General features: G+C 51.7%; 2 protein-coding genes across 3 annotated transcripts in view; one reads left to right on the plus strand and one right to left on the minus strand.

Annotated features, from left to right (window-relative positions):
- Positions 1-918: 918 nt before the first annotated feature.
- Positions 919-10,915, plus strand: NMRAL1 (NmrA like redox sensor 1; the record flags this gene model as incomplete). 2 transcript variants are annotated; one of them, XM_080702688.1, is made up of 5 exons in its annotated part: positions 919-958; positions 2,855-3,093; positions 6,263-6,539; positions 7,350-7,540; positions 10,736-10,915. In XM_080702688.1, the coding sequence occupies 5 exons, from the start codon at positions 919-921 to the stop codon at positions 10,913-10,915; spliced, it is 927 nt and encodes a 308-aa protein (XP_080558814.1). The 2 variants fall into 2 exon arrangements, with proteins under 2 accessions (XP_080558814.1, XP_080558815.1); XM_080702689.1 differs by having other exon boundaries at positions 6,290-6,539.
- A 9,092-nt stretch (positions 10,916-20,007) lies between these two features.
- Positions 20,008-24,619, minus strand: part of DNAJA3 (DnaJ heat shock protein family (Hsp40) member A3) — a gene marked incomplete at both ends in the record, with an annotated part of 35,484 nt that continues 30,872 nt past the window's right edge. Inside the window, one exon of the mRNA XM_080702690.1 lies at positions 20,008-20,108. Coding sequence (XP_080558816.1) covers positions 20,008-20,108 — 101 coding nt within the window. The remainder of the gene's footprint in view (positions 20,109-24,619) is intronic.

Raw genomic sequence — 24,619 nt, forward strand, 5'->3', positions numbered from 1 at the left:
TTTAAGAGACCCTATTTCCAAATAAAAGTATAAAATTGGTCTGGGAGTGTAGCCCGGAGGTAGAAGGGTTTCCAGGAACCCCAGTACCACCAAACAAAGAAGAAGAAAAAAAATCAGAGTAAAATAAGCACTGGCTTCCCACAGTAGGCTTCAAGAGCTGACATTCTGCAGGGGTCAGAAGGCATTTGAAGACCAGCCAATAAAAAAACAAACGCGCTTACCCACTTTCCAGTAACTTCCAGAAGAGGAATATCACGGTCATTTCTGAGTTTTAGGTAAGCATAAAGAAATCTCACTTTTCCGTGAAAAGGAATTCCGGTCCTTGCAAGTAGGCACCGAGGGTCAGGCATACAGTGTAACAGACAGCGCCGGGGGTGGGGGTGAGGGTCACGAGTTTAGACTGAATTATCTTCAGATGACAGCTAATATCTGAAAACACAGCTGTTCATGCCAGATAAAGAGGTAAATGCGTTCCTTCTGCTTCGCTCGGCCTCCAACGATCCTATTTGCACACTGGAGGTGTAGCTGGCCGGGGGTGCCAGCCTGGAGGCCGGCCGTGGGGCCCCGGCCGCGTGCCCCGTCGCAGTACCCCGGGCGGCCGGGAGGGGCGCTGCAGGGTGGGCTGCAGCCGCGGCTGCGCTCCCGGCTCGGCCGTGCATTCTGCAGCAGGACCCCGGCCCCTTCCTGCAGCCTTTCCCGCCATCTCGCAGCCCGAGTGTCCGGAGACTGCTGCCCGGCCCCGGGGTGGGCGGTCCAAGGGGTGGGGCTAAGGGCGCCGGGGAGGGGCCCCGAGCCGGAGTGGGGTCGGGCGGGACGCGTGCAGCCGGGGTGTCGGCGGCCTGCTGCTCGGGCCGGCGCACGCAGCTCCGCAGCCATCCATCCCCGCGCCCACCGCCCGAGCCTCCGTCTCTGGCCCTCATGGCCGACAAGAAACTGGTGGTGGTTTTCGGAGCCACCGGTGAGCGAGGCCCCGAGCGGGCACCGGGGCGGGGGCCTGCAGCGTCGGCCGCGCCGCGGGACCCCCGGCACTTTGGTTTTGGGGGGCGGGGAAGTAGCCCAGGCTCGCCTGTAACCCCGGCTCCTCCGGGGCCAGGGCCGGAGGACCACAGGTTGCAGACTAACCTGGTTTATGGGGCGACGGAGCGTGGGGTGCACGCCTGTAATCCCAGAATTTAGGCACCTGAGACCGAAGGATCGCACGTTCAAAGCCAGACTCAGCAATTTAGCGAGACTCCTCAGCAATCTAGCTAGACCCAGTTTCAAAATTAAAAATAAGATAGGACTAAGGGTTATGTAGCTCAGAGATAACCCCTGGGTTCAATTTCAGTACCTTTAAACACTTTTAAATACAAAGGGGTGGGTGTATTGATTTCGAGTCACACACACCCCATGCTATTTTGGCATGGGGCTGTATTTCTATTTTCTGTATTTCTATCTTTCTAATAAACTTCTTTAAATCTTCAAAAAAAAAATAAATACAAAGGGGTGGGGATGTAGTTTAGTGGTAGCATCCTGGGTTCAGCTCCCAGTCCTGCTTAAAAACTGTAAATAAACAGAGGTGAATATTATAAGTGAATTCTAGTCCAGCCGGTGCGGTGCTGCACGACTCTGATCACAGTGCGTGGGGGGCTGAGATGGTAAGATGGCAGGTTCCTAGGCAGCCCTAGCGCTTTAGTAAGATCCTGTTTCCAAACAGAAAATTAAATAGGACCAGGGTTGTAGCTCAGAGGTAGGATGGCCCTGAGTTCAATCCCCAGTGCTACAAGAAAAAAAAATAAAAGGCGGGGAGTGGTGGCGCACGCCTGTAATCCCCCCGATTGGGAGGCAGAGACAAGAGGATCGCGCAGGTTCAAAGCTAGCCACGCTGGCTTAGGAGACCCTGTTTCCAAATAAAAATATAAAATAGGTCTGGAAGCATAGACCGGAGGTAGAAGGGCTTCCAGGAACCCCAGTACCACAGGGGGGGAAAAAAAGTGAGTATCTATCTCAGGTTTCTTTGGTACTAGGAATCGAACCCAGAGACATTCTATTTCTTTATTTTTATTTTTTGTGGTACTGGAGATGGAACCCAGGGGCTTCTAACTCTGAGCTACACCTCCAGACCTTTTATTTATTTTGCGGTACTGGGGATGGAGTCCAGGGGCATTCTACATTTGAGCTAAACCCCAGCCCTAGTTTTTAGTCTTTTTTTTGTGTGTGTGGGTCTGGAGATGGAACCCAGGGGCATTCGACCTCTGAGCTACACCCCCAGCCCTATTTTTTAGTCTTTATTTTGAAACCGGGTCTCACTGAGTTGCAGAGGGCCTCACTAAGTAGCTGAGGCTGTCCGCGAACTGTGATCCTCCTGCCTCAGCCTCCCGAATGTTGGGATTACAAGGGTACGCCACCACGCCCGGCTATTCTTTTATATTTATTTATTTATTTATTTTTGGTGGTACTGGGGTTCCTGGAAACCCTTCTACCTCCGGGTTACACTCCCAGACCTATTTTTATACTTTTTATTTGGAAACAGGGTCTCTTAAACCAGCGCGGCTGGCTTCGAACCTGCGCGATCCTCCTGTCTCTGCCTCCCAAGCATGTGCCACCACGCCCGGCTATTCTTTTATTTTAAAACAAGGTCTCACTAGTTGCAAACTGCTCACTAAATTGCTGAGGCTGGCCTTGATCCTCCTGTCTCAGCCTCCCTAGAACAGGGATTACAAGCGTGTGCGGCTCACAGGTAAGCGTCCGGAGGAGAATCATCTTGCGAAGTCTCCTGGGCGTCTCCTGCTGTGGCGAGCACTGCCAGCCCTCGCTGTCTAAGAGTCTTAGGCTCAAGCACATACCACCATTCCATTTTCCCGACTCGGTACAGGTGCCCAAGGGGGCTCAGTGGCCCGCACACTCTTGGAAGATGGGACATTTATGGTTCGGGTGGTGACCCGGGACCCCAGGCAGAAGGCAGCGAAGGAGCTGAGGCTGCAGGGTGCCGAAGTGGTGCAGGGAGACCAGAATGACGAGGCCATCATGGAGCTGGCCTTGACCGGGGCTCATGCCACCTTCATCGTGACCAACTTCTGGGAGAACTGCAGCCAGGAGCAGGAGGTCAAGCAGGTGAGGGCAGCTGGGATGGCCTGGGCGGGGAGGCCCGGGCACCGGTCAGCTCGTCCTAGGAGCCATGAGGTCCCAGCTGACCTAAGGGCAGCTCCAACTCGCCAGGGAAGGGCTGAGTACTGCAGGCCTTTCCCCTCTTCTTTATGTCACTGTCTGAGCTGCGATGGGGACCAGCCCTCCACTAGAGGAACCCTTGGAGGACAAGCCACGCCCAAGCCATAGCGCAGAAAGTAGAGAAAGATAGCTTCTCTGTTTGCAGCAGCCCTCGTCTCGATACTCCAGAGAAGCCTGCATGAGCTTCCTGGGGCTACTACAATCGAGTGTCATAACAAAGTCAGGACCGGTGGCACATGCCTTTATTTTAATTAATTAATTTATTTATTTTCTGCGGTACCCGGGATGGAACCCAAGGGCATTTTACCTTTGAGCTACACCCCCAGCTCTAATTTTTTATTCTTTATTTTGAAACAGGGTCTCACTGAGTTGCAAAGGGCCTCACTAAGTAGCTGAAGCTGTCCTTGAACCGCGATCCTCCTGTTTCAGCCTCCCAAATGCTGGGATTATGATCGGGATTACAAGTGTGCGCCACCAGGCCTAGCTGGCACATGCCTTTAATATCAGTACTTAGAAGCTGCAACAGGAGGATGGCACGTTCACAGGCAGCCTCAGCAACTCAACAAGGCCATCTGCAACTTAATAAGATCCTGTTTTTTTTTTGTGTGTGTGTGTGGTACTGGGGGTGGAACCCGGAGGCTTTCTACCTCTGGGCTATACTCCCAGACCTTTTTTATATTTTATTTGGAAACAGGGTCTCCCCAAGTTGCTGAGAGCCTCACTAAGTAGCTGAGGCTGGCTTCGAACCCGTGTGATCCTCCTGTCTCAGCCTCCCAAGCGCCCACGCCCGGCCTAAGATCCTGTTTCAAAATTTAAAAAAAGCTAAGCAGCTGGGCATGGTGGCACACGCTTATAATCCCCGTGCTTGGGAGGTAGAGACAGGAGGATCGCGCAGGTTCAAAGCCAGCCGCGCTGGCTTAAGAGACCCTGTTTTCAAATAAAATATAAAAAAATAGATCTGGGAGTATAGCCTGGAGGTAAAAGGGTTCCATCCCCAGTACCACCAAAAAAAAAAAAACAAAACAGGAGGGTTGCAGGTTTGAGGACAGCCTCAATGAGTAGTTGAGACTCATCAACCTAGTGAGACCCTATTTCAAAATAAAATTAAAAGATAGGGCTGGGGTTGTAACTTGGAGGTAGAATGCCCCTGGGTTCAATTCTCAGTACCGCCACAATAAAAAATAAAATAAAATTGGGCTGGGGTGTAGTTCAGAGGTAGAAGGTCCCTGGGTTCAATCCCCAGCACCACAAAAATAAATAATCATAATCAAGGTGGCTTAAAACCATTAAAATTGATTTTCTCCAAGTTCTGGAAGCTAGAAGTCTAAAGCCAAGGCGTCAGCAAGGTTGGACTCCCTCCAAAGGCTGGAAGGAAAGGATTCTTCCTTCCTCCTTCACTCCTGGTGCTCGGCGTCTTGACCTGCGGCTTCATCGCCCCAGTCAGCCTCCATCTTCACGTGGCCTTCTCTGTCTGTCTGCTCTCTTTATTTCTGTGTTCTTTTTCTTTTGGTAGTGGGGATTAAACCCAGTGGCTTTCTACTTTGAAACTACATACCCAGCTCTTTATTATTATCATTATTATTTGTTTTTGTGGTACTGGGCATGGAATCCAGGGGCATTGTATATCTGAGCTGCACCCACAGCCCTGTTTTATTCTTAATTTTGAAACAGGGTCTCACTGAGTTGCAAAGGGCCGAAGTAGCTAGGGCTGTCTGTGAACCCCAGTCCTCCTGTCTCAGCCTCCCGAGTGCTGGGATTACAAGTGTGCTCCACCACGCCGGCTTCCTTTTTATTATTTTGAAATAGGGTCTCCCAGCTGGGTGTGGTGGTGCACGCTTGTTATCCCAGAATTCAGGAGGCTGAGACCAGAGGATTGGGGTTCACAGACAGCCTCAGCTACTTAGTGAGGTCCTTTGCAACTCAGGCCCTGTTTCAAAATAAAGAATAAAAAATAGGACTGGGGGTATAACTCAGAGGTAGAATGCCCCTTGGTTCCATACCCAGTACTGCAAAAAAAAAAAAAAAAAAGGAAAAGAAAGAAAGAAAGAGAAAAAGAAAAAAACTTGGGTCTCCCTAAGTTGCTAAAGCAGACCTCAAACCTACAATCCTCCTGTCTCAGCCTTCCAAGTACTGAGATTACAGACATGAGTCACTGTACTTGACTCTTCTGTCTAAAGATACCAGCTGAGCTGGGCATGGTGGAGCATTCGGGAGGCTGGGATGACAAGTGTGGACCACCACACCCGGCTGGCATATATATATATATATATATATATATATATATATATATATATATATATATAATCTTTTTTTGTAGGTCTGGGGATGGACTCCAGGCATTTGACCTCTGATCTACAACCCCTGCCCTATTTTTGATTCTTTATTTTGAAACAGGGTCTAAGTTGCGGAGGGCCTCACTAAGTAGCTGAGGCTGTCCGCGAACCGAGATCCTCTGGTCTCAGCCTCCCAAATGCTGGGATTGTAAGCGTGTGCCACCATGCCCAACTTGGCATACACCTTTGGAGGCCACCATTTAACCGCTATACACAACCTCATTAGCAGGTATCTGTCTGTGTTTAATCGATAAGGTCAGAATGCTCGTACCACCTGCCTTTGATCATAGAGGTACTTATGAAGGAAACAGCAATCTGTGCTTAACCACAGAGCTCTAGCGCCTCTGTAGTAGACCCCAGGGCTCTCCAAGGAACCTATGAGTGCTGGACAGGATGCTCCCAGGCCAGCAGAAATTTCTGGGACGTGGCAGTCAGATGGGGCTCCACACAGCCCTCTCCAGGCTACATTCCTGCCCACATTCCCTTAGTGCGCACGGCGGGCCACAGTTGAGAAAAACTCAAGTGATGGGGCAAGATGACTCTTGAGCCTGTTTGGTAGAGGCCTTAAGCTCTGTGTTCATGGGTGTGCGGTGTGGGTGGGCATTGCCTGGAAGAGGGGTTTCCTGGGGCGGTGGGCCTGGCTCTTAGGCGCACACATATGGCAACTCTGGGATTAAAGCATGGGGTGGGGGATGGCCAGGGGCAGGCGTCCTTCTTCTTAGACTCGTGATATCTCTTCTGCCAACCAGGGAAAGCTGCTGGCTGACCTGGCCAAGCGCCTGGGCCTCCGCTACGTGGTCTACAGCGGCCTGGAGAACGTCAGGAAGTTAACGGCCGGGAGGCTGGCAGCGCGCCACTTTGACGGCAAAGGGGAGGTGGAGGAATATTTCCGAGATATCGGCGTTCCCATGACCAGTGTGCGGCTGCCCTGCTATTTTGAGAACCTTCTCTCTTACTTCCTGCCCCAGAGAGCGCAAGATGGAAAGAGCTATTTGCTAAGTGAGTGCCCTTCCCATGCACAGTGAAGCTGCAGGTGTACCAGGGCCCAAGCCCTGGCTCTCGTGTTGGGCCTGAGACTGGGCAAGTCTGGACCTTGCTCAGCATTCTGTGAAATGGCTTAACAGTGACGTCCACAGGGCCGATGGGAAAATCTACTGGGATGGCATTAGTATGACGCTTTGTTGACAGAACAGCTTTTCAGAGAGGAGCAGTTATTGTTTCTTCAAAAATAGGAAGGAGGGCCCCGTGTGGTGGCGCACGCTTATGATCCCCGCGCTTGGGAGGCTGAGACGGGAGGATCGCACAGGTTCGAAGCCAGCCTCAGCTACTTAGGCTCTCTGCAACTTACTGAGACCCTGTTGCCAAATAAAGTATAAAATAGGTCTGGGAGTATAGCTCGGAGGTAGAAAGCCCCTGGGTTCCTCCCCCAGGACCACACAAGAAAAAAGGAAAAGGAGGGCTGGAAGTACATGAGGCCCTGCATTCAATACCTAGCATCACAAAAGAAGGGGGAAAAAGATTTAGATGGTGCGTTCGGTTTGAGAGTTCATAAAGTAGGAGAGCTTTATCTTTTCATTGCCTATTGGCAAGTGTGTAAATAGGGGCTGGATGCTCTGGCCCTTGGTGTGGCAGGATTAATCAGGAGGCACTGAGGCCTGAGCGAGAGGGACGGGTTCCACTAGTGCTCCTCCAGCTGTGTGAGTGCTGATGGGCACAGGTGTCCGGTGGGCTGGCTGCTGGGAACACCGTGGCAGCGCCCCACGGAGGGCTCTCACCGTGCCAGCGTGAGTCTTTGTCCCCTCCCCCTAGACTTGCCAATGGGTGACATCCCCATGGACGGTATGGCTGTGAGTGACCTGGGTCCTGTGGTGCTCAGCCTGCTGAAGACGCCAGAAAAATACATCGGGCAGAACATTGGGCTGAGCACCTGCAGGCACACTGCGGAGGAGTACGCCGCCCTGCTCACCAGGCACACGGGCAAGGCTGTGCACCATGCCAAGGTAGGCGCCTCCTCCTGGGGTGATGGCCTCAGTTCCTGCCAAGCAGCTCCAGTGGATCCTTCTTACTCCCAAAGAGGCCTTTTGGGGTCGCGGGGAGGGAGTACCCAGGGCCTCCCATCCCTCAGAGCAAGTTAAGTCAAAATTCATTATATCCCTGGGAGCCAAGTGCGGCCAGTGTGAAATCTTTGGATTTTTTGCAGTACTGGGATGGAACCCAGGGGCATTCTACCTCCAAGTTACTCCCCCAGCCCTACTTTTTATTATTTTGAAATAGGGTCTCACTGAGTTGCAAAGGGCATAAGTAGCTGAGGCTGGCTGCGAACTGTGATCTTCCTGTCTCAGCCTCCCGAATGCTGGGATTACAAGTGTGCGCCACCACGCTCAGCTGAAGTTTTTGCCTTATATGTTTTGAGCAAGGGGAGAGCAGAAAGCTAGGCAAGGAGGGCTGGAAATGCCAGGGCTGGATGGCTCCTGCAGGATGTGCTGAGGGAGGCCAGGACGACAGGCTGTCCAGTCCCCCTTGCCCTGGTTGGGTGGGCAGGAAGAACCCCCCACCCCCTCCAGTTCCCACTGACCCTCGGCTTCCTGCCCAGCCCCTTGGGTGCCTTCTTTCTAATGGGTGTTTTCATTATGAAAGTCAAGACCTTCTCATTAAAGAAAATCTGGGAAACATTAAGAAGCTAGTCCTCTGGGCGTGGTGGCGCATCCCAGTAAGGGAGAGGCTGAGACAGGAGGACTGTGGGTTGGAGGCCAGCCTCAGCAACTTAGCTAGATCCTATTAAAAAAGTAAGATAGGCCGGGCGTGGTGGCGCACGCTTGTAATCCCCGCGCTTGGGAGGCGGAGACAGGAGGATCGCGCAGGTTCGAAGCCAGCCACGCGCGCTGGCTTAGGAGACCCTGTTTCCAAATGAAAATGTAAAAATAGGTCTGGGAGTGTAGCCCGGAGGTAGAAGGTTCTTCCAGGAACCCCAGTACCACCAAAAACAAATAAATAAATAAATAAGATAAAATAGGGTGGGGGTAGGGGTGTAGCTCAAGGTAGAATGCCCCAGGAGTCAATCCCTAGTACCCAAAACAAAACAACAAACAAACAAAAAAAAAAAAAAAAGCAAGACATCTGTGGAGCCCCGCACAGGGCAGCACTGAAAGAGGAGGGGCAGGGGCAAGCCGTGGACTCCGATCCTGGTTCCAGCATTAAGGCCACCAAAGAGCAAGCTTGTTCCCCGATCCCTCTGCTCATCCCATCTGTCAAATGAGTGTATTAATAGTTGTTGAGAAGTTGTTGAAATAATTTTTGCCTTTTGGCAGTACTGGGGATGGAACCCAGGGGCATTCTCCCTCCAAGCTACACCACTATCCCTATTTTTATTCTTTTTTTTTTTTTGGTGGTACTGGGGTTCCTGGAAGCCCTTCTACCTCTGGGCTACACTCCCAGACCTATTTTTTATACTTTTTTTATTTGGAAACAGCGTCTCCTAAGCCAGCGCGCGGCTGGCTTCGAACCTGCGCGATCCTCCTGTCTCTGCCTCCCGAGCGCGGGGATGACAAGCGTGCGCCACCACGCCCGGTTTATTCTTCATTTTGAAACAGGGTCTCACTGGGTTGCAAAGGGCCTAAGTAGCTGAGGCTGTCCTCCTGTCTCAGCCTCCCCAGTGCTGGGATGACAAGCATGTGCCACCATGCCGGGCTTGTTGAAATAGCACGTTCTTAGCAGAATGCTTAGTGCCTAGAAAGTGTGCAGGCCTGGGTTCAGTCCACATGAGGCCGGGGTCTGAAAGGCAGCGAGAGGAGCGAGCCCAAGCATGAGGGCGCCACTCCTCACCCTACGGCCAGAAACAAGTGAGTGACCCAGGGGAGGAGACCTGATGTAGTCCCCAGGCCCCTCCCTCCCCAACTCCTTCCAACTCTGCTTCCTTGTTTCCTTGAGGGGGGGGGGGACCATTCTAAATCCAATCCATTACAGAGGATTTTTTTTTTTTTTTTTGGTGGTACTGGGGATGGAACCCAGGGGCCTTCTACCTCTGGGCTACACTCCCAGACCTATTTTATATTTTATTTGGAAACAGGGTCTCTTAAGCCAGTTGAGGCTGGCTTTGAACCTGCATGATCGTCCTGTCTCAGTCTCCCAAGGGGGGGTTACAAGCATGCGCAGCCACGCCCAGCTTCATTAGAGAGAGGATTTGAGGAGAAGTTAAGAGTTAGTTCTGGAGGGCAAGGAGAATGCTTTAGCTTTTGAGGAAGAAAGCGCTGTTGCAGATTTCTTACTTGGAAAGGACTGAGCAGCTCTTAAGATAGCTGTTAAAGCTGGGCGTGGTGGCACAAGCTTGTAATCCTCAATTTAGGAGGCTGAGACAGGAGGATCACACAGGTTCCAAGCCAGCCTCAGCTACTTAGTGAGGCTCTCAGCAACTTAGTGAGACCTTGTTTCCAAATAAAGTATGAAATAGCTCTGGGTGTATAGCCCGGAGGTAGAAAGCCCTTGGGTTCCGCCCCCAGTACTACCAAACAAACAAAAAACAGCCTTTAAAGTGGCTACCGACTGGGTGTGGCACATGCCTGTAATCTCAGTACTTGGGAGGCTGCAACTGGAGCGTTGCAGGTTCATAGCCAGCCTCAGCATTTAAGGGAGCCTCTGCAATTTAGTGAACTGTTTCAAATTAAAATCTGGCTGGAGCTGGGCATGGTGCCACATGCTTTTAATTGCAGCACTTGGGAGGCTGAGACTGGAGGATCGAAGTTCACAGCCAGCCTCAGCTACTTAGTGAGGCCCTTTGCAACTCAATGAGACCCTGTTTCAAAATAAAGAATAAAAAATAGGGCTTAGAGTGTATCTCAGAGGTAGAATGCCCTGGGTTCAATCCTCAGTACCGCAAAAAACAAAACAAAACAAAACAAAAATCTGGCTAGGGATGTAGCTCAGAGGTAGAATGCCCCTGGGTTCAATCCCCAGTACCATACACACACAAAAAAAAATTGACTATGGTGTCAGGTAGCTTCCAAAGAAATGTGGTTTCCAACTTTGGCTATCTGGTAGAAAGTTTTCAAATGACCATGTAGTGAGGACCTTGGTCACTTAAGAGACTGACAGTAACTCTGGGTGAAGCAGGAGGGGAGACCAGAGCCCACCTGGCTCCCGACCCCACCTCCCTGGGGCACTGGAGGTGGCCCAGTGTGGCAGGTCCTCTCTGCTTCCAGATGGCTCCTGAGGACTACGAGAAGCTTGGCTTTCCCGGGGCCCGTGACCTGGCCAACATGTTCCGGTTCTATGCCCTGAAACCCGACCGCAACATCGAGCTAACCCTGCAGCTCAACCCCAAGGCCCAAACACTGGACCAGTGGCTGGAGCAGCACAAAGGGGACTTCGCCCAGCTGTGACCTGGAGACCCAGAGGCACAACCATCCTTTCTTGTGTACAATGAACTTTTTTTTTTTCCAAATAAAATCATTGTTCTCACAGATGGCTTCCAAAAGAAAAGGGCTTTGTTTCTGGGACATGGGTTGGGGTTGCAGCTGCTGGGGCACCAGAATGAGTTTCCGCAGGAGACATCAAGTGTCTGGGAGGGGGCCTGGCGGAGTGGAGCATTTAACTGCAGATGCGTATGTCCAAGTGAAGGCCCGGGCCGCGGTGTAGCTCAGTGGTATTGTGCTTGCCTTGTGTGTACAAGGTCCTGGGTTCAGTTTCCAGCACAACAGAAGAGTGGAGGGAACCAAGTTTAGCAGGAACAGGATTTGCCTGAGGTGACATTATGCTGAGGTCTGTAGGGAGGGGCAGGAGCCTTCCAGGAAGGGTAATAGGGAAAAGACAGGTGTGGGCTTCCCAGCCCGCCGGTTAGGAAGGGGATGGGAGAGGTCATGTCAACTGCCCTGATGATGAGCCATCATGAGATACTCACTGTGGCCAAGGGCCAGCACCACTCAGTCCTGGAAGAGCCTCTTGGAAACCAGGCCCAGGGCAGGCACAGCCCCGCAGGGGCCTTCAAGTACAGGCCCAGGGCCTGGGTTTGCTCATCTGGTACTCATCTGGCCAATTAGCAAGGACACCATGAAGTCATCTGTGCAAAGCAGCATCTGATGCCCAGGTTACCTTCCCTCCTGTGTGCCTCTCCAGGTCAGAGCCCTGTGGCCTCCAATGTGCGCATGCCCGAACCATCCCAGACCATGGTGGGAACTGCCCAACCCTCAAATGCAGGAAGGGACAAGTTGGGTTCTGCACTCGTGTGACTTTGTGTCACATGACCTCTGCAGGGCAAGGGAGGGGCCGAAACCCCCGTGAGAAATGGGCGTTCCCGCAAGTAAACCCCCATCTCGAGAGACGCATACCTTGAAAAGGAGAGCCCGCGTCCTCAAACTTCGGACAGGCGCGCGGGCCCCACGGTGCCTTCGCCCTGATCCCCGGGAGAGCCGTGCCATTAAAGCTTTACATGCCACATGTACCAGACCTCTCATTTTTCACACTCCGCCAAACTCACTTATTTTTTATTTTACTCGCATAATTTTTCATTTTACTTAACATTTGGTGCCGAAACGGGAGAACTCTTGGGTCCCCCCCCCTTTTTCCCCCCTTTTTCTTTTTACTCTTTTTTTTTTTTTTGGTGGTATTGGGGTTCCTGGAAGCCCTTCTACCTCCGGGCTACACTCCCAGACCTATTTTTTTTACATTTTTTAAAATTTGGAAACAGGGTCTCCTAAGCCAGCGCGCGCGGCTGGCTTCGAACCTGCGTGATCCTCCTGTCTCTGCCTCCCAAGCGCGGGGATTACAAGCGTGCGCCACCACGCCCGGCTTTTACTCTCTTTTTGAGTCCCGGACTCTCCGACCCGCCAGCAGCTCGACTGCGAGGTCCCACACCAGCGCTCCGCTTGCAGGAGTTGCTCCCACCACTGCCGCCGCTGCTGCCCTGTGCCTGCCCGGACCGTAAGCCTTCTTCCCCAGCCCTGCGCTCTGCTGAGAGCCGGTGGCCATCTTTCCAGCCCTGCGCTCTGCTGAGAGCTGGTGGCCATCTTTTCCCACCCATGTGCTCTCTTCCGGAGCGCCAGCGGCCATCTTCCACTGCCGCCGCAGCCACGGCCGCCACCCGCGGGGCGCGCAGGCTCCACTGGCCGCCAGGCTGCCAGTTCCATCCACCCTGAGCCAGGCTCCTTGGGTAATGCTGCCACCTGCTCTGCCTGCTGACCGCCTGCGCGGGCCAGGACCTCTGCCTGCTGCTCGGACCTCCTAAAACCGCTGTTCCAGCTCAGCGCTCCGGTCACTGCCGGGACCTCTGGCCGGTTTGCCCCGCCCGCCCCGAGCCAGGCTCATTGGCCGGCCTCAGCATCCGCCACAGTCACCCGCGCCAGGCGTAGCTCTACTCGCTGCTGCTGCTCCGTTCCGCCCGCCCAAGCCAGGCTCACTGGCGATGCTTCTTGGGGCCCAGCCTCAGCGTCTGCCGCGTGACTATAAGCCATTTTGTCTCCACGCCGCGGGCCCAGCAAGCCATGCCGCCTGCATGCCACCATTTGATCCCACCTGTGCTGGCCGCCAGTGCCGTCCACACCAGCCACCGGCATCCACGCGCCCCAGCTCCACCATGCCCCCAGCAGCTTCTCAGCACTTCTGTTGCAGCCAGTGCTGGCCGGCAACGCTTCACTCCAGTAAACTGCCTCCTTCCCTTGGTTAGTGGGTTCTGGACTTAGGTCTTCCGGTCCACTGGGACCCCAAAATCCAAGCGCTTGGTGACCCATTGTCCCCTGGTCCACTGGGACCACCCTCCGGATGACCAGGTCATCCTCCGGTTTTGAGAAGCGATGGAGACGTTCTTCCCTATCTCTTAACCTCTGTTTCCGAACAATTGAGCAGAGAAATCGGGGACACCCATTTCCTGTTCTTTGTTTCTGCCCGCGAACCAATTATGGGAAGTCAAACCTTTATACTAGCAGATGCCCTGAGCGCCTGTCTGCCTTGATACGAGTTGGGAAATGGGTTGTGGTGGCCCAGGAATAGTTAGGAACGTTTTTTTTTTTTTTTTTTTTTTTTGGTGGTACTAGGAGTGGAACCCAGAGGCTTTCTACCTCCGGGCTACACTCCCAGACCTTTTTTATATTTTATTTGGAAACAGGGTCTCACTAAGTTGCTGAGAGCCTCACTAAGTAGCTGAGGCTGGCTTCGAACCCATGCGATCCTCCTGTCTCAGCCTCCCAAGCGCAGGGATTACAAGCATGCGCCACCATGCCCGGCAGTTAGGAACTTTTATAAGCGGTCTGGTATCCCTCCAAATGCTCTTCCCCATCAGCTGCCATTTATTTTCCTGCCAGCTGCCATTTAGTGATGGTGCGCAGTCGCTTCCTGGTGACGTCACAGTCACCATCTTGGCCCCCACCAGACTGCAATTTTGTTGGGTGGCTGCCCGGCCGCTCCGCACGGTCCTAAATGCGCTTGGCTTCTGGCTCCCTTTCCGGCCCGCTTGGGTACACCCTAGGTGCTGCGGGAAACGCCGGGGCCAGGCCGGGGCTGGGGCGACACCCTCTGTCTGCCCGTGGGGAGTCTGCGTTGCCATTCTTGCCGGACACCCGTCCTGGGACGTGCTCTTTGTGTGTGAGTGTAGGTCCCTTGCAGCTGACAGAACCTTAACATGGCATCTAAAGTTTTAATTCCAGAGAAAAACAGGTGGAGATGGAGCGTACACTCCGACTTTGCCAAAAGGCAGATCCCTGGTAGCTGCCCTTTGGCTGGCGGTGGCAGCTCAGCCCTCTGGAGCACCACCTAGGGGTGGAGGACTGCAACGACAACTACCTCCAGGAGCCTGCCTGAAGTGGGGCGAAGCCACGCCCACTAATCAGACCGTGCTGGCATATGGCCAGGAGGGCCACTGGAACAGTGCCCTTGGAAAAGGCCCTGGCCTGTTCAAGCCTCCTCAAGTGCACATCACTAAGCTGTCCAGGGTAACCTCCAATTCGCAATGCAGCTATGCACCCACCTGCCCCCCCTTCTGGGGGACTGGACTCCCGACTCCTCCCGGCCCTGGGGCCCCTGACGATGCCCCTTGACAGCAGGAAGAAGCTAGAAGGTCCAATCGTCATCTCTTATCCCTACCATCAAAAGGCCGGGATGGGCCGGGCGTGGTGGCGCACGCTTGTAATCCCCGCGCTTGGGAGGCAGAGACAGGAGGATCGCGCGGGTTTGAAGCCGCGCGCGCTGGCTTAGGAGACACTGTTTCCAAATTTAAAAAAATGTAAAAAAAAATAGGTCTGGGAGTGTAGCCCGGAGGTAGAAGGGCTTCCAGGAACCCCAGTACCACCAAAAAAAAAAAAAAAAAGGCCGGGATGATAAGTTGCGTCCTGCACTCCTGTGACTTTGTGTCACATGACCTCTGAAGGGCAAGGGAGGGGCCGAAACCCCAGGAGAATTGGGCGTTCCCGCGAGTAAACCCCCATCTTGTGAGACACATACCTTGAAAAGGAGAACCCGTGTCCTCTAGCTTCGGACAGGCGCGCCTGCCCCACGGTGCCTCGCCCTGATCCCCAGGAGAGCCGTGCCATTAAAACCTTACATGCCACATGTACCGGACCTCTCTTGTGTTTTTCACACTCCGCCGAACTCACTTATTTTTTATTTTACTCGCATAATTTTTCATTTTACTTAACAGGAAGGAGCACAGCGACCTAGAGGATGCTGTGTATGAAGCTGCATGCACACATCTCCCGCTCTATACCACTGCCTTAAGACGTGTCTACCTGCTTCCTGTTCCTGTCTCTAGGTCTAACCAAAAATGACAGGGGAACTGGGCATGGTGGTGCACGCTTGTAATCCCCGCGCTTGGGAGGCTGAGACAGGAGGATCGCACAGGTTCCAGCCAGCCTCAGCTACTTAGTGAGGCTCTCAGCAACTTAGTGAGAACCTGTTTCCAAATAAAATATAAAAAGGTCTGGGAGTATAGCCCGGAAGTAGAAAGCCTCTGGGTTCCACCCTCAGTACCACCAAAAAAAATAAAATAAATAAAATAAAAATGTCAGGGGACAGGCCCTTCCTCCACCCTGGGCGTTAACTTCAAGGTGCCCGTGTTGGCCAGCACTAACCCTGGCCTCAGTGCTCCTGTGCTGACCGTGTATGCAGTGATGGCAAGACAGCCTCTGGTTGCACATGGCAGGGTTCTGGGCATGTCACATCATGCAAAGGGGACCACCAGTCCTGCAGGGTCGTACTAGTTGAGAGGCTCCAGCACGTGTGTCAGCTTGGTGGGGTAAAATAGAACTAAAACTAGCCCGGAGTGGTGGCCCACGTTTGTAGCCCCAGCATTAAATGAGAGGCTGAGACAGGAGGATCGGGGTTCATGGCCAGCTCAGCAACTTAGGCGCTTTGCAACTCAGTAAGACCCTGTTTCAAAATAAAGAATAAAAAAGTAGGTTTGGGGGTATAGCTCGGAGGTAGAATGCCCCTGGGCTCTGTCCCCAGTGCTGGAAATAATAAATAAATAATAATAAAAATAAACTTGTATCACTCCTCCTTTGTTGGTGGCACTGGGGGTGGAATTCAAAGGCAGCGTACCTCCAAGCTGTGCCCCCAGGCCCTTTTACTTTTTGACAGAGGGTCTCCCTAGGTTGCTGAGAGTCTTGTTAAGTTGCTGAGGCTGATTTTTCTGTTTTGGGTACCAGAGATTGAACCCAGAGGCTACTGAGCTACATCCCCAAATACACTTTATTTTTTATTTTGAAATGGTGTTAGTTGCAAAGGGCCTCACGAAGTTGCTGAAGCTGGTTTTGAACGTGTGATCCTCCTGTCTCAGCTGCCCAAGTACTAGGATTACAAGTGTGTGCCACCAGGCCTGGCTTCTCTTACACATTTTTTTTTGTTTGTTTGTTTTTGTTTTTGTTGAACCCAGAAGCTTTTCTACCTCAGGCTATACTGCCAGAATTATTTTATTTTATACTTTTATTTTATTTTATTTTTGGTGGTACTGGGGTTCCTGGAAGCCCTTCTACCTCCAGGCTACACTCCCAGATCTATTTTTATATTTTTATTGGGAAACGGTCTCTTAAGCCAGTGTGGCTGGCTTCGAACCAGCGCGATCCTCCTGTCTCTGCTTCCCAAGAGTGGGGATTACAAGCGTGCGCCACCATGCCCAGCTTATTTTATACTTTATTTGGAAACAGCGTCTCACTAAGCTGCTCAGATTCTCACTAAGTAGCTGAGGTTGGCTTTGAACCTGTGCAATCCTCCTGTCTTAGCCTCCCAAGTGCTGGGAATACAAGCGTGCGCCACCAAGCCCGGCTCTTACCCATTATTTTTTGGTAGTACTAGGGATGGGACCCAGGGGTGTTCTACCTCCAAGCTACACTCCCCAGTCCTTTTTAAATTTTTTATTTTTATTTTTTTTCAGGTCTGAGGATGAAACCCAGGGGCATTCAACCTCCAAGCTACACCCCCTGCCCCATTTTTTATTCTTTATTTTGAAACAAGGTCTCACTATGTTGCAGAGGGCCTAAGTGCTGAGGCTGTCTGCAAACCGCAATCCTCTGGTCTCAGCCTCCCGAATGCTGGGATTACAAGTGTGTGCCACCACGCCCGGCTCCCAGCCCTTTTTTAAATTTTTATTTGGAAACGTAACTTTGCTAGTTGATGAGAGCCACACTACTTGAATCTGCAATCCTCCTGTCTCAGCCTCCCAAGGATTCCCAAGTACTAGCGGCACCATGTCCAGCTCAAGGCTGGCTTTGAACCTGTGATTCTTCTTTCAGCCTCTACCACACCTGCCTTCTCTTACCAATTTTTTTTTTTTTTTTTGGTACTGGAGGTGGAACCCAGGAGCTTTCCTCCCAGACCTATTTCCTATTTTATTTGAAACAGGGTCTCACTAAATTGCTGAGAGCCTCACTAAGTAGCTGAGGCTGGCTTCAAACCTGTGCAATCCTCCTGTCTCAGCCTCTCAAGCGCTGGGGACTACCAGCGTGTGCCACCACGCCCAGCTTTCTCTTACCATTTCTTTCTTTCTTTCTTTCTTTTTTTTTTTTGGTGGTACTGCAGATGGAACCCAGGGGCCTTCTACCTCCGGGCTACACTCCCAGACCTATTTTATATTTTATTTGGAAACAGGGTCTCTTAAACCAGCTGAGGCTGGCTTTGAACCTGTATGATCCTCCTGTCTCAGTCTCCCAAGCGTGGGGATTATTCTCTTAACATTTCTTTCTTTTTTTTTTTTTTTCTTTTTTTGCGGGTCTGGGGATGGAACCCAGGAGCATTCAACCTCCGAGCTATACCCCCTGCCCTATTTTTTATTCTTTATTTTGAAACCGGGTCTCACTGAGTTGCAAAGAGCCTCACTAAGTAGCTGAGGCTGTCCGCGAACCGCAATCCTCCGGTCTCAGCCTCCCAAATGCTGGGATTACAAGCGTGCGCCACCACTCCCGGCTTCTCTTAACATTTCTAAGTGTACAATTTAGAGCTGGCGTGGTGGCGAATGCTTGTAATCCCAGCATTTGGGAGGCTGAGACAGGAGGATCACGGGTCACAAACAGACTCAGCAACTTAGTGAGTCCTTTTGCAACTAAGTGAGACCCTGTTTCAAAATAAAGAATAAAACTGAGGGTGTAGCTCAGAGGTAAAATGTCCCTGGGTTCCATCCCTAGTACCGCAAAAAATAAATTAATTAATTTAAAAAAATAATGCAAAATAAGGAAAAAAAGCTTGGAAAAAAAAAAAAAAAACCAACAAAGGAAATGGTGTGTGCATGCCCTGCTCTGGTCGCGAGGCTGGGGGTCAGCACCATCAGCACCCAGGACCCCTTGTGCTCTATAGGGCCATGACTATGACCATGTGGTGAGGCCACGGGCCTCTCCAGTCATCCCCGCTGAGCTACCTAGACAAAGTCGCCCCGCTCCTTCAAAGAAGAAACAACCACAATTGAGGTTTTTAAATATCTTTTGCAGCAGATAATCTTATTTACATTGATACAGAATCATTTTACATTCTTAAATCAGACAGTAATAGATGCTTTACTTGTAAATTAGAAAGGAAAACAGAAAGGAAACTACTGAGCAGTGTTCTTCATTAACCTGTCTTACACGAGCTGGAGGCTCTGCAAGCTGTGGAGACCACAACAGCCACCAGCAGAGTCCAGGACGGGCGTCTGCTCTGGCTGCACGATGGGGAACCTTCATGGCTTAGACTCTTTCTTCTCTTGAACAACGTTTACACAGGAAAAGACAATGATTCTTAGCACTGAGTAATCTAAACACACGTTGGAAAATAGATGTCAACAGTGTAAGTAGAGCCCAGCACCGGCTGGCACAGCTCCAGCTGAGCAGAGCAGCAGGAGCCCCACCTCGGCCAGTCAGAATGGCAGAACTCCAGAGGGGGCGAGGCGGGGGACTGAGTCGGCAAGTGGAACATCCAGAGACACAGGCCTGCGAGCGTGCCTCCCAGGCACCCAGCACTCACTTTCCAGCTGCTTGGTACCTTGAGGAATTAAAAACAAACGGCTGGCGCTGGTGGGGTGTGCAGCCCCAGTTCCGGTGAAGCCACCTTGTCAAGAACTCATTCTTGAATCCTGGAAGTTTGCTGAGGGCATTAACCACGTCACAACTTGGTGCAGCTTAAGGCTTCATTTATAAGCTGTAAGCAGGGTCTTTAATTCTTAACCTAAGATCTCCACAACATCTGATTCCAAACTGGCATTTAAGTACTGCAGGAAGAATCCACCATCTTACCGCCTGAGCCAGAAGAGGCACGTCACCCCTGGTGGACGGGAAGCTCCTACCAGCCTCGGGGCTCCTTTCACTGCCAGGGCTGTCCACGCGAGGACCCTTTCGTGCAGAGGTGTCGCCAAGTGGTTTTGCGTTGCCAGGCAGTCTGGAAGGCTCTGTGGCCGGGGCTCAGTGCTCTGCTCTGGAATCTTCCTGCCCCTGAGGTGCCCTGGCCACAAGGAGGGGCTGGTGCTGCCAGCCTAGTTTCCAGTGGACCGTTTTCCTGGACCAAGGAGACAAGGGGTTACATCCCTGTGGGAGAGCGTCCACTATGCCTTGGAGTGGGTGTGCCAGGAGAGGTCAAGACCCCCAGCCCCAGGGAGGAGCACAGTGCGTCCCCAGGCACCAGTCCTCATGTACTACCCCACCCCCAGGGAGGTGGAGGAGATCTGAGTTCTAGACCTGGCCTCGCCACAATTTGCCCTCCATGACCACGGACACTCTGGTCCCTGGGAACTGGTGTAAGGAGTGCCGTAAGGCTGCCCCCACCTGGAACACAACCTCTCCAGGAAGGACTCTGAACTGAGTTCAAACCCAAGAGGCTAGCACTGTGGCCTGGCTCGGCTGTGCCGGCTGACTGCCAGCACACTGCTCCCAGAGGTTGCCAGGCCTGCCACGCCTTCCACCGGCACCTCTTCCAGGTCCTGGGTAGGGCAGGTGGAGTATGATGTTGGTTAGAGTGAGAGCAAAGTGATTAGTTCATAAAGAAAACAAAGGGAAGAAACCTCCCAGGTTTTCCTACCTCAGCGGGGATATCAGGAGGTAAACATTTTCTTAAGTTTGGAAAGGAATCCCTCGTCCTCCCCAGCCTCAGGCCTAGCCTTGCTTCCTGCGGAGCTATCCATGGTCCTGCCACCTGGGCGCAAACAGCAGAAAGAACTGGAGTCAAGGGCACACACATGCAGGCGCCAATGGCCGGGCCCCCACCTACCCACACCGGGGACCTGGCACTCAGGGAGTGTCCAAGCACCACCCCAGGAAGCGAGGGAGCCACTCCCAAGCTGACAGGGCCGCCTCACTTGCAGACAAGCAAGTGGGCCACTCAGAAGAAGCTCAGGGTATCCTAGGTCTTCTTGGAGTCATGGACCCAGAGCAGAGACACAAGAAACAGAGACAGACGATGGCTACTTGTCTCTAATTTGAAGAAGAGTAATAATAAGAATGGAGCTATGTGCCAGATGTCTTCCAGGCCAAGCCACATAGTTTATACACACGGCCAATCCAATCCTTCAGGTAACCTTACAGGTGAATTTCAAGACGGGGAAAACGCAATGTAGACGCAGAGGGGTTAGGAGGGCTGCACAAAGCCCCAGAGCCAGCTAGTAGGCGGTGGGACTTGACTTCAATCCCAAGCAGCCTCACTGCAAAGCCTCAGCTCCTAACCACCATGCTACCGGCTGCAAAATAAATATTGAACACCAAGAATAGAGCCTATTTCTAGGCCCACTGCCCAGATCCCATGCTGCCTATGTGTGCACATAGCGTGCCCAGGACACCCAGAGAGGGCCCGCTGCCACAGAGCCCTCTGCTCTCTGCACTTCACCTCGCCTCTCACAGCACCAGTGGGCAGATGCATCTCCCTGAGCAAGCTCTCGGCCCAGGCCGAGGGTACCTAAGGAACTCTGCTGCACAGTGTGTCACCGTAAGGATGCACTCACTATGGGGTTCTGACACCAAACTGAGCCAGAGCAGACCCACAACAACCTCCTGAACCGCAGGGCATGTTTTCAATGTGCTAAGACACATGCCGTGGTCCCCCAAGAGTTCAGTCTGGGTCAGATGAGGCCTTCTGGAGGGAGGGTCCAAAGCTCAGAGCGAGAGGTCCCCAACCAAACAGGGGTGGGGCGAGGGCCTCTCAGTGCAGCAAGACCAGTTGGGACCAAGGCTCACTCCTCTAGCCTGGCATCCTCTCAGAGACCATGTGGGTCCTCAAAGGAGGAACGGTGACCCAAGCGATCATCAGAGATGCTGGGCCCAGCCTGAGGCCTGAGCTTCAGGGCTGCACAGAGGAGGGCCAGGCCCGGCAGAGCACACTGTGGGCCTAAGTGCCACCAGCTGTGACATGCTATGAATTACTACTGATGGAGCTTCTCGTACGCACCAGGTACGCCCATATCGTCCTATTTATTCAGTGCTCTAGAGAGTACTACATTATACCCAGTTAACTCAAGTTCAGTGAGGTAAAGGAATTTGCCTAGGGCTTCGTAATAATAAACACAGAGCTGGGATGTGAATTATTTACCTGAGATACACCCCAGCTGTTTTTACTTTGAAACGGGGTCTTGCTAAGTTGCTGAGGCTGGCTTTGAACCTGCACCTCTCCTGTCTCAACCTCCCAAGTACTGGGATTATAGGCACATGCCACCATGCCCAGCTCTAAGCTCTTACTGAGTCAAAGTGGACATAAAAACACTCAGAGACTGCTGTCTTTCTCCTCCCTACACTTGCTGTGGGGACTTGGGTCCCATGGTCACAGCTGCACTTGAGGTCTTGTAGTGGTCAAAGTCTGGGAGAGCAACAACAAGGACCTGGTTAGCTGGTTAGTGACTCAAAGACTGCAACGATAAAAACAAAATAAGAAAACCTAGACACACTCAGAAATTCTTCACGCCTCCTGCCCTGAGAACAAATCCTGGATCTCTGTATTCCAAATGGAGCTACAGGGACACCAGCTCCTGCAGGAAAAGGGTTTGCCAGCAGGGACACCAAAGGACATGAAGAACTGACTGAAATTGTGAGCCAGATGGCAGTGAACAACTGTGAGTGTTGCACACAGACACCAGGTCTATAAAAACACCGCTTCCCTCGCTCTGAGCCTTGACTCCTCAGGACTAGCTGGGGTAGGAGGGATGCCCGGGCACGCAACACTCAACCTGAGAGCTTTACTTCCAAAGCTTCTTTAAATAGGGCCAGTACACACCGCATGTTAAAATAAACAAGAACCTGGAAGTCTGTTCCTGCTAAAAGGGCATCACACAGCGCTTCTCGCCTGCATCTTCACCCAATGGCACAGAAGGGGAGCCCTGGTACCCTCAACCTGGGGCCAGCTGAGTCCTGGGCTCCTCCCAACAGAACATGCACGGCCTTCTGGAGAAGGGTGTGGTGCTCATCCCTCCCTGAGAACGCTTCTCAGCCTGTGGTTGGGAGGTGTTCTAGTTTACTATGGGTACGATTCCACAGCAGAGATGTGGGGTGGCTATGTACCACTCCACAAATCCGTGTCACCTTTAGAAACCACATGTTTTCTCCACCGACACACAATCCCAGAGTAGATGAAAGGTCGAACGTTTATTTGCGGACAGTTTCTTCCAATGCTCATCCTGCCTTTCCGGGTTAAAGTATGCCTGGCCAGGGCTACGGCCCCATCTCTCTGTGTCCAACTTTTTATCACACAACCAATGCTAAGTGAATGTTTGTGTGCAGGAACTGGAGCCAAAAGGACTCTAGGATCTGACTTCCAAGGAAAGGACTGTCCCACAGCGGAGGTGCAGGCGACACGGCCCGACTCAGCTCAGCACAGCCTCCCACTTGCTTTATTACCTTCTCCTTCAGCTTCTTGCTTCACCTTGAACGTTCAGTCAGGCTAAGAAGAAAAACGATGTATACAATCCCCAAATAACTTTGAGTTGAACTCTGAAGCATGTTTCTAACTTTTATGGGTGTGTCTGTGCGTACACACACTCATAAGTTCAATCCCCAGTAACACACACACACACGGGCTGGTGATGTGGCTTAATAGAATGCTTGACCAGCATGAGTGAGGCCCTGGGTTCTATCCCCAGCAAAACACACACACACACACACACACACACACACACACACACACACACACACACAGGGACTGGGCATACCTTCACCCATGAACCATTAAGGCGCAAGAGAGGCAAACTGCTTTTAGTAAAACTTTAGTTTTATTGAATACTAGGAATAAAAGAGATTCAGGGTCTACCTAAATAAAAGCTACTGTTAGTGAAGTTGCTTAGAAATGAATTATAAGGGCTATAATATTTTCACATGCGGAATTTTTTTTTTTTTTTTTTTTTTTTTGCGGTACTGGGGATGAAACCCAGGGGAATTCTACCTCCAAGCTACACCCCAGCCCTATTTTTTATTCTTTATTTTATTTTATTTTTTGGTGGTACTGGGGTTGGAACCCAGGGGCTTTTCTACCTCCAGGTTATACTCCCAGACCTATTTTATACTTTATTTGGAAACAGGGTCTCACTAAGTTGCTGAGAGCCTCACTAAGTAGCTGAGGCTGGCTTTGAACCTGTGCGATCCTTCTGTCTCAGCCTACCAAGCACGGGGATTACAAGCGTGCGCCACCACGCCCGGCTTAATTTTTTTTTTTAAATGGTACTGGGGTTTCATCAAACCCTTCTACCTCAGGGCTACACTCCCAGACCTATTTTATACTTTTATTTGGAAACAGGGTCTTTTAAGCCAGCAAGGCTGGCTTCAAACCTGTGCGATCCTCCTGTCTCCGCCTCCCAAGCGCAGGAATAACAAGTGTGCGCTACCACGCCTGGTGTTTTATTCTTTATTTTGAAACATGGCCTCATTGAGTTACAAAGGGCCTAATTCACTGAGGCTGTCTGCAAATTGCTATCCTCCTGTCTCAGCCTCCCAAATGCTGGGATTACAAGCATGCGCTACCGTGCCCAGCCTGGAACTTTCTTTAGAAGCCTAACAAGAGGGATACCACAGGCAGGAAACAGACTATATTGGGGGATTCTTCCTCTGAGCTATACCCTAGCCTTATTTTGGGGGAAAAGGGGCAGTACTAGGATTAAAACCAGGGGCATCATACCTCTGAGCTATACTCCTAACCCTATGTTTTCATTCGTTCATTTATTCATTCATTTTGTGATACTGGGGATGAAACTCCTACTTCTCAGTTATACCCCCAACCCTATTTTATTCTCTCTGTGTGTGTGTGTGTGTGTGTGTGTGTGTGTGTGTGTGTGTACGCACGCAAAGGGATTTGAACCAAGGGGCATTCTACCTTCAAGCTACACCCCTAGCCCTACTTAATTTTTATTTTAAAACAGGGTCTCACTAAGTTGCTGTGGGCCTTGCTAAGTTTCTAAAGCTGGCCACAAACCTGTGATCCTCCTGTCTCAGTCTCCCAAGTACTGGAATTACAGATATAAGCCACCATGCTCAGCCTCTAAGATTTTTTTTTTTTTTTTTTTTTGGTGGTACTGGGGTTCCTGGAAGCCCTTCTACCTCCGGGCTACACTCCCAGACCTATTTTATATTTTTATTTGTAAACAGGGTCTCCTAACCCATCCCGCGCGGCTGGCTTCAAACCTGCACAATCCTCCTGTCTCCGTCTCCCAAGCGCGGGGATTACAGGTGTGCACC

This window comes from Muscardinus avellanarius, assembly GCF_963383645.1.
Source record: "Muscardinus avellanarius genome assembly, chromosome: 10".
Classification (NCBI taxonomy): domain Eukaryota; kingdom Metazoa; phylum Chordata; class Mammalia; order Rodentia; family Gliridae; genus Muscardinus; species Muscardinus avellanarius.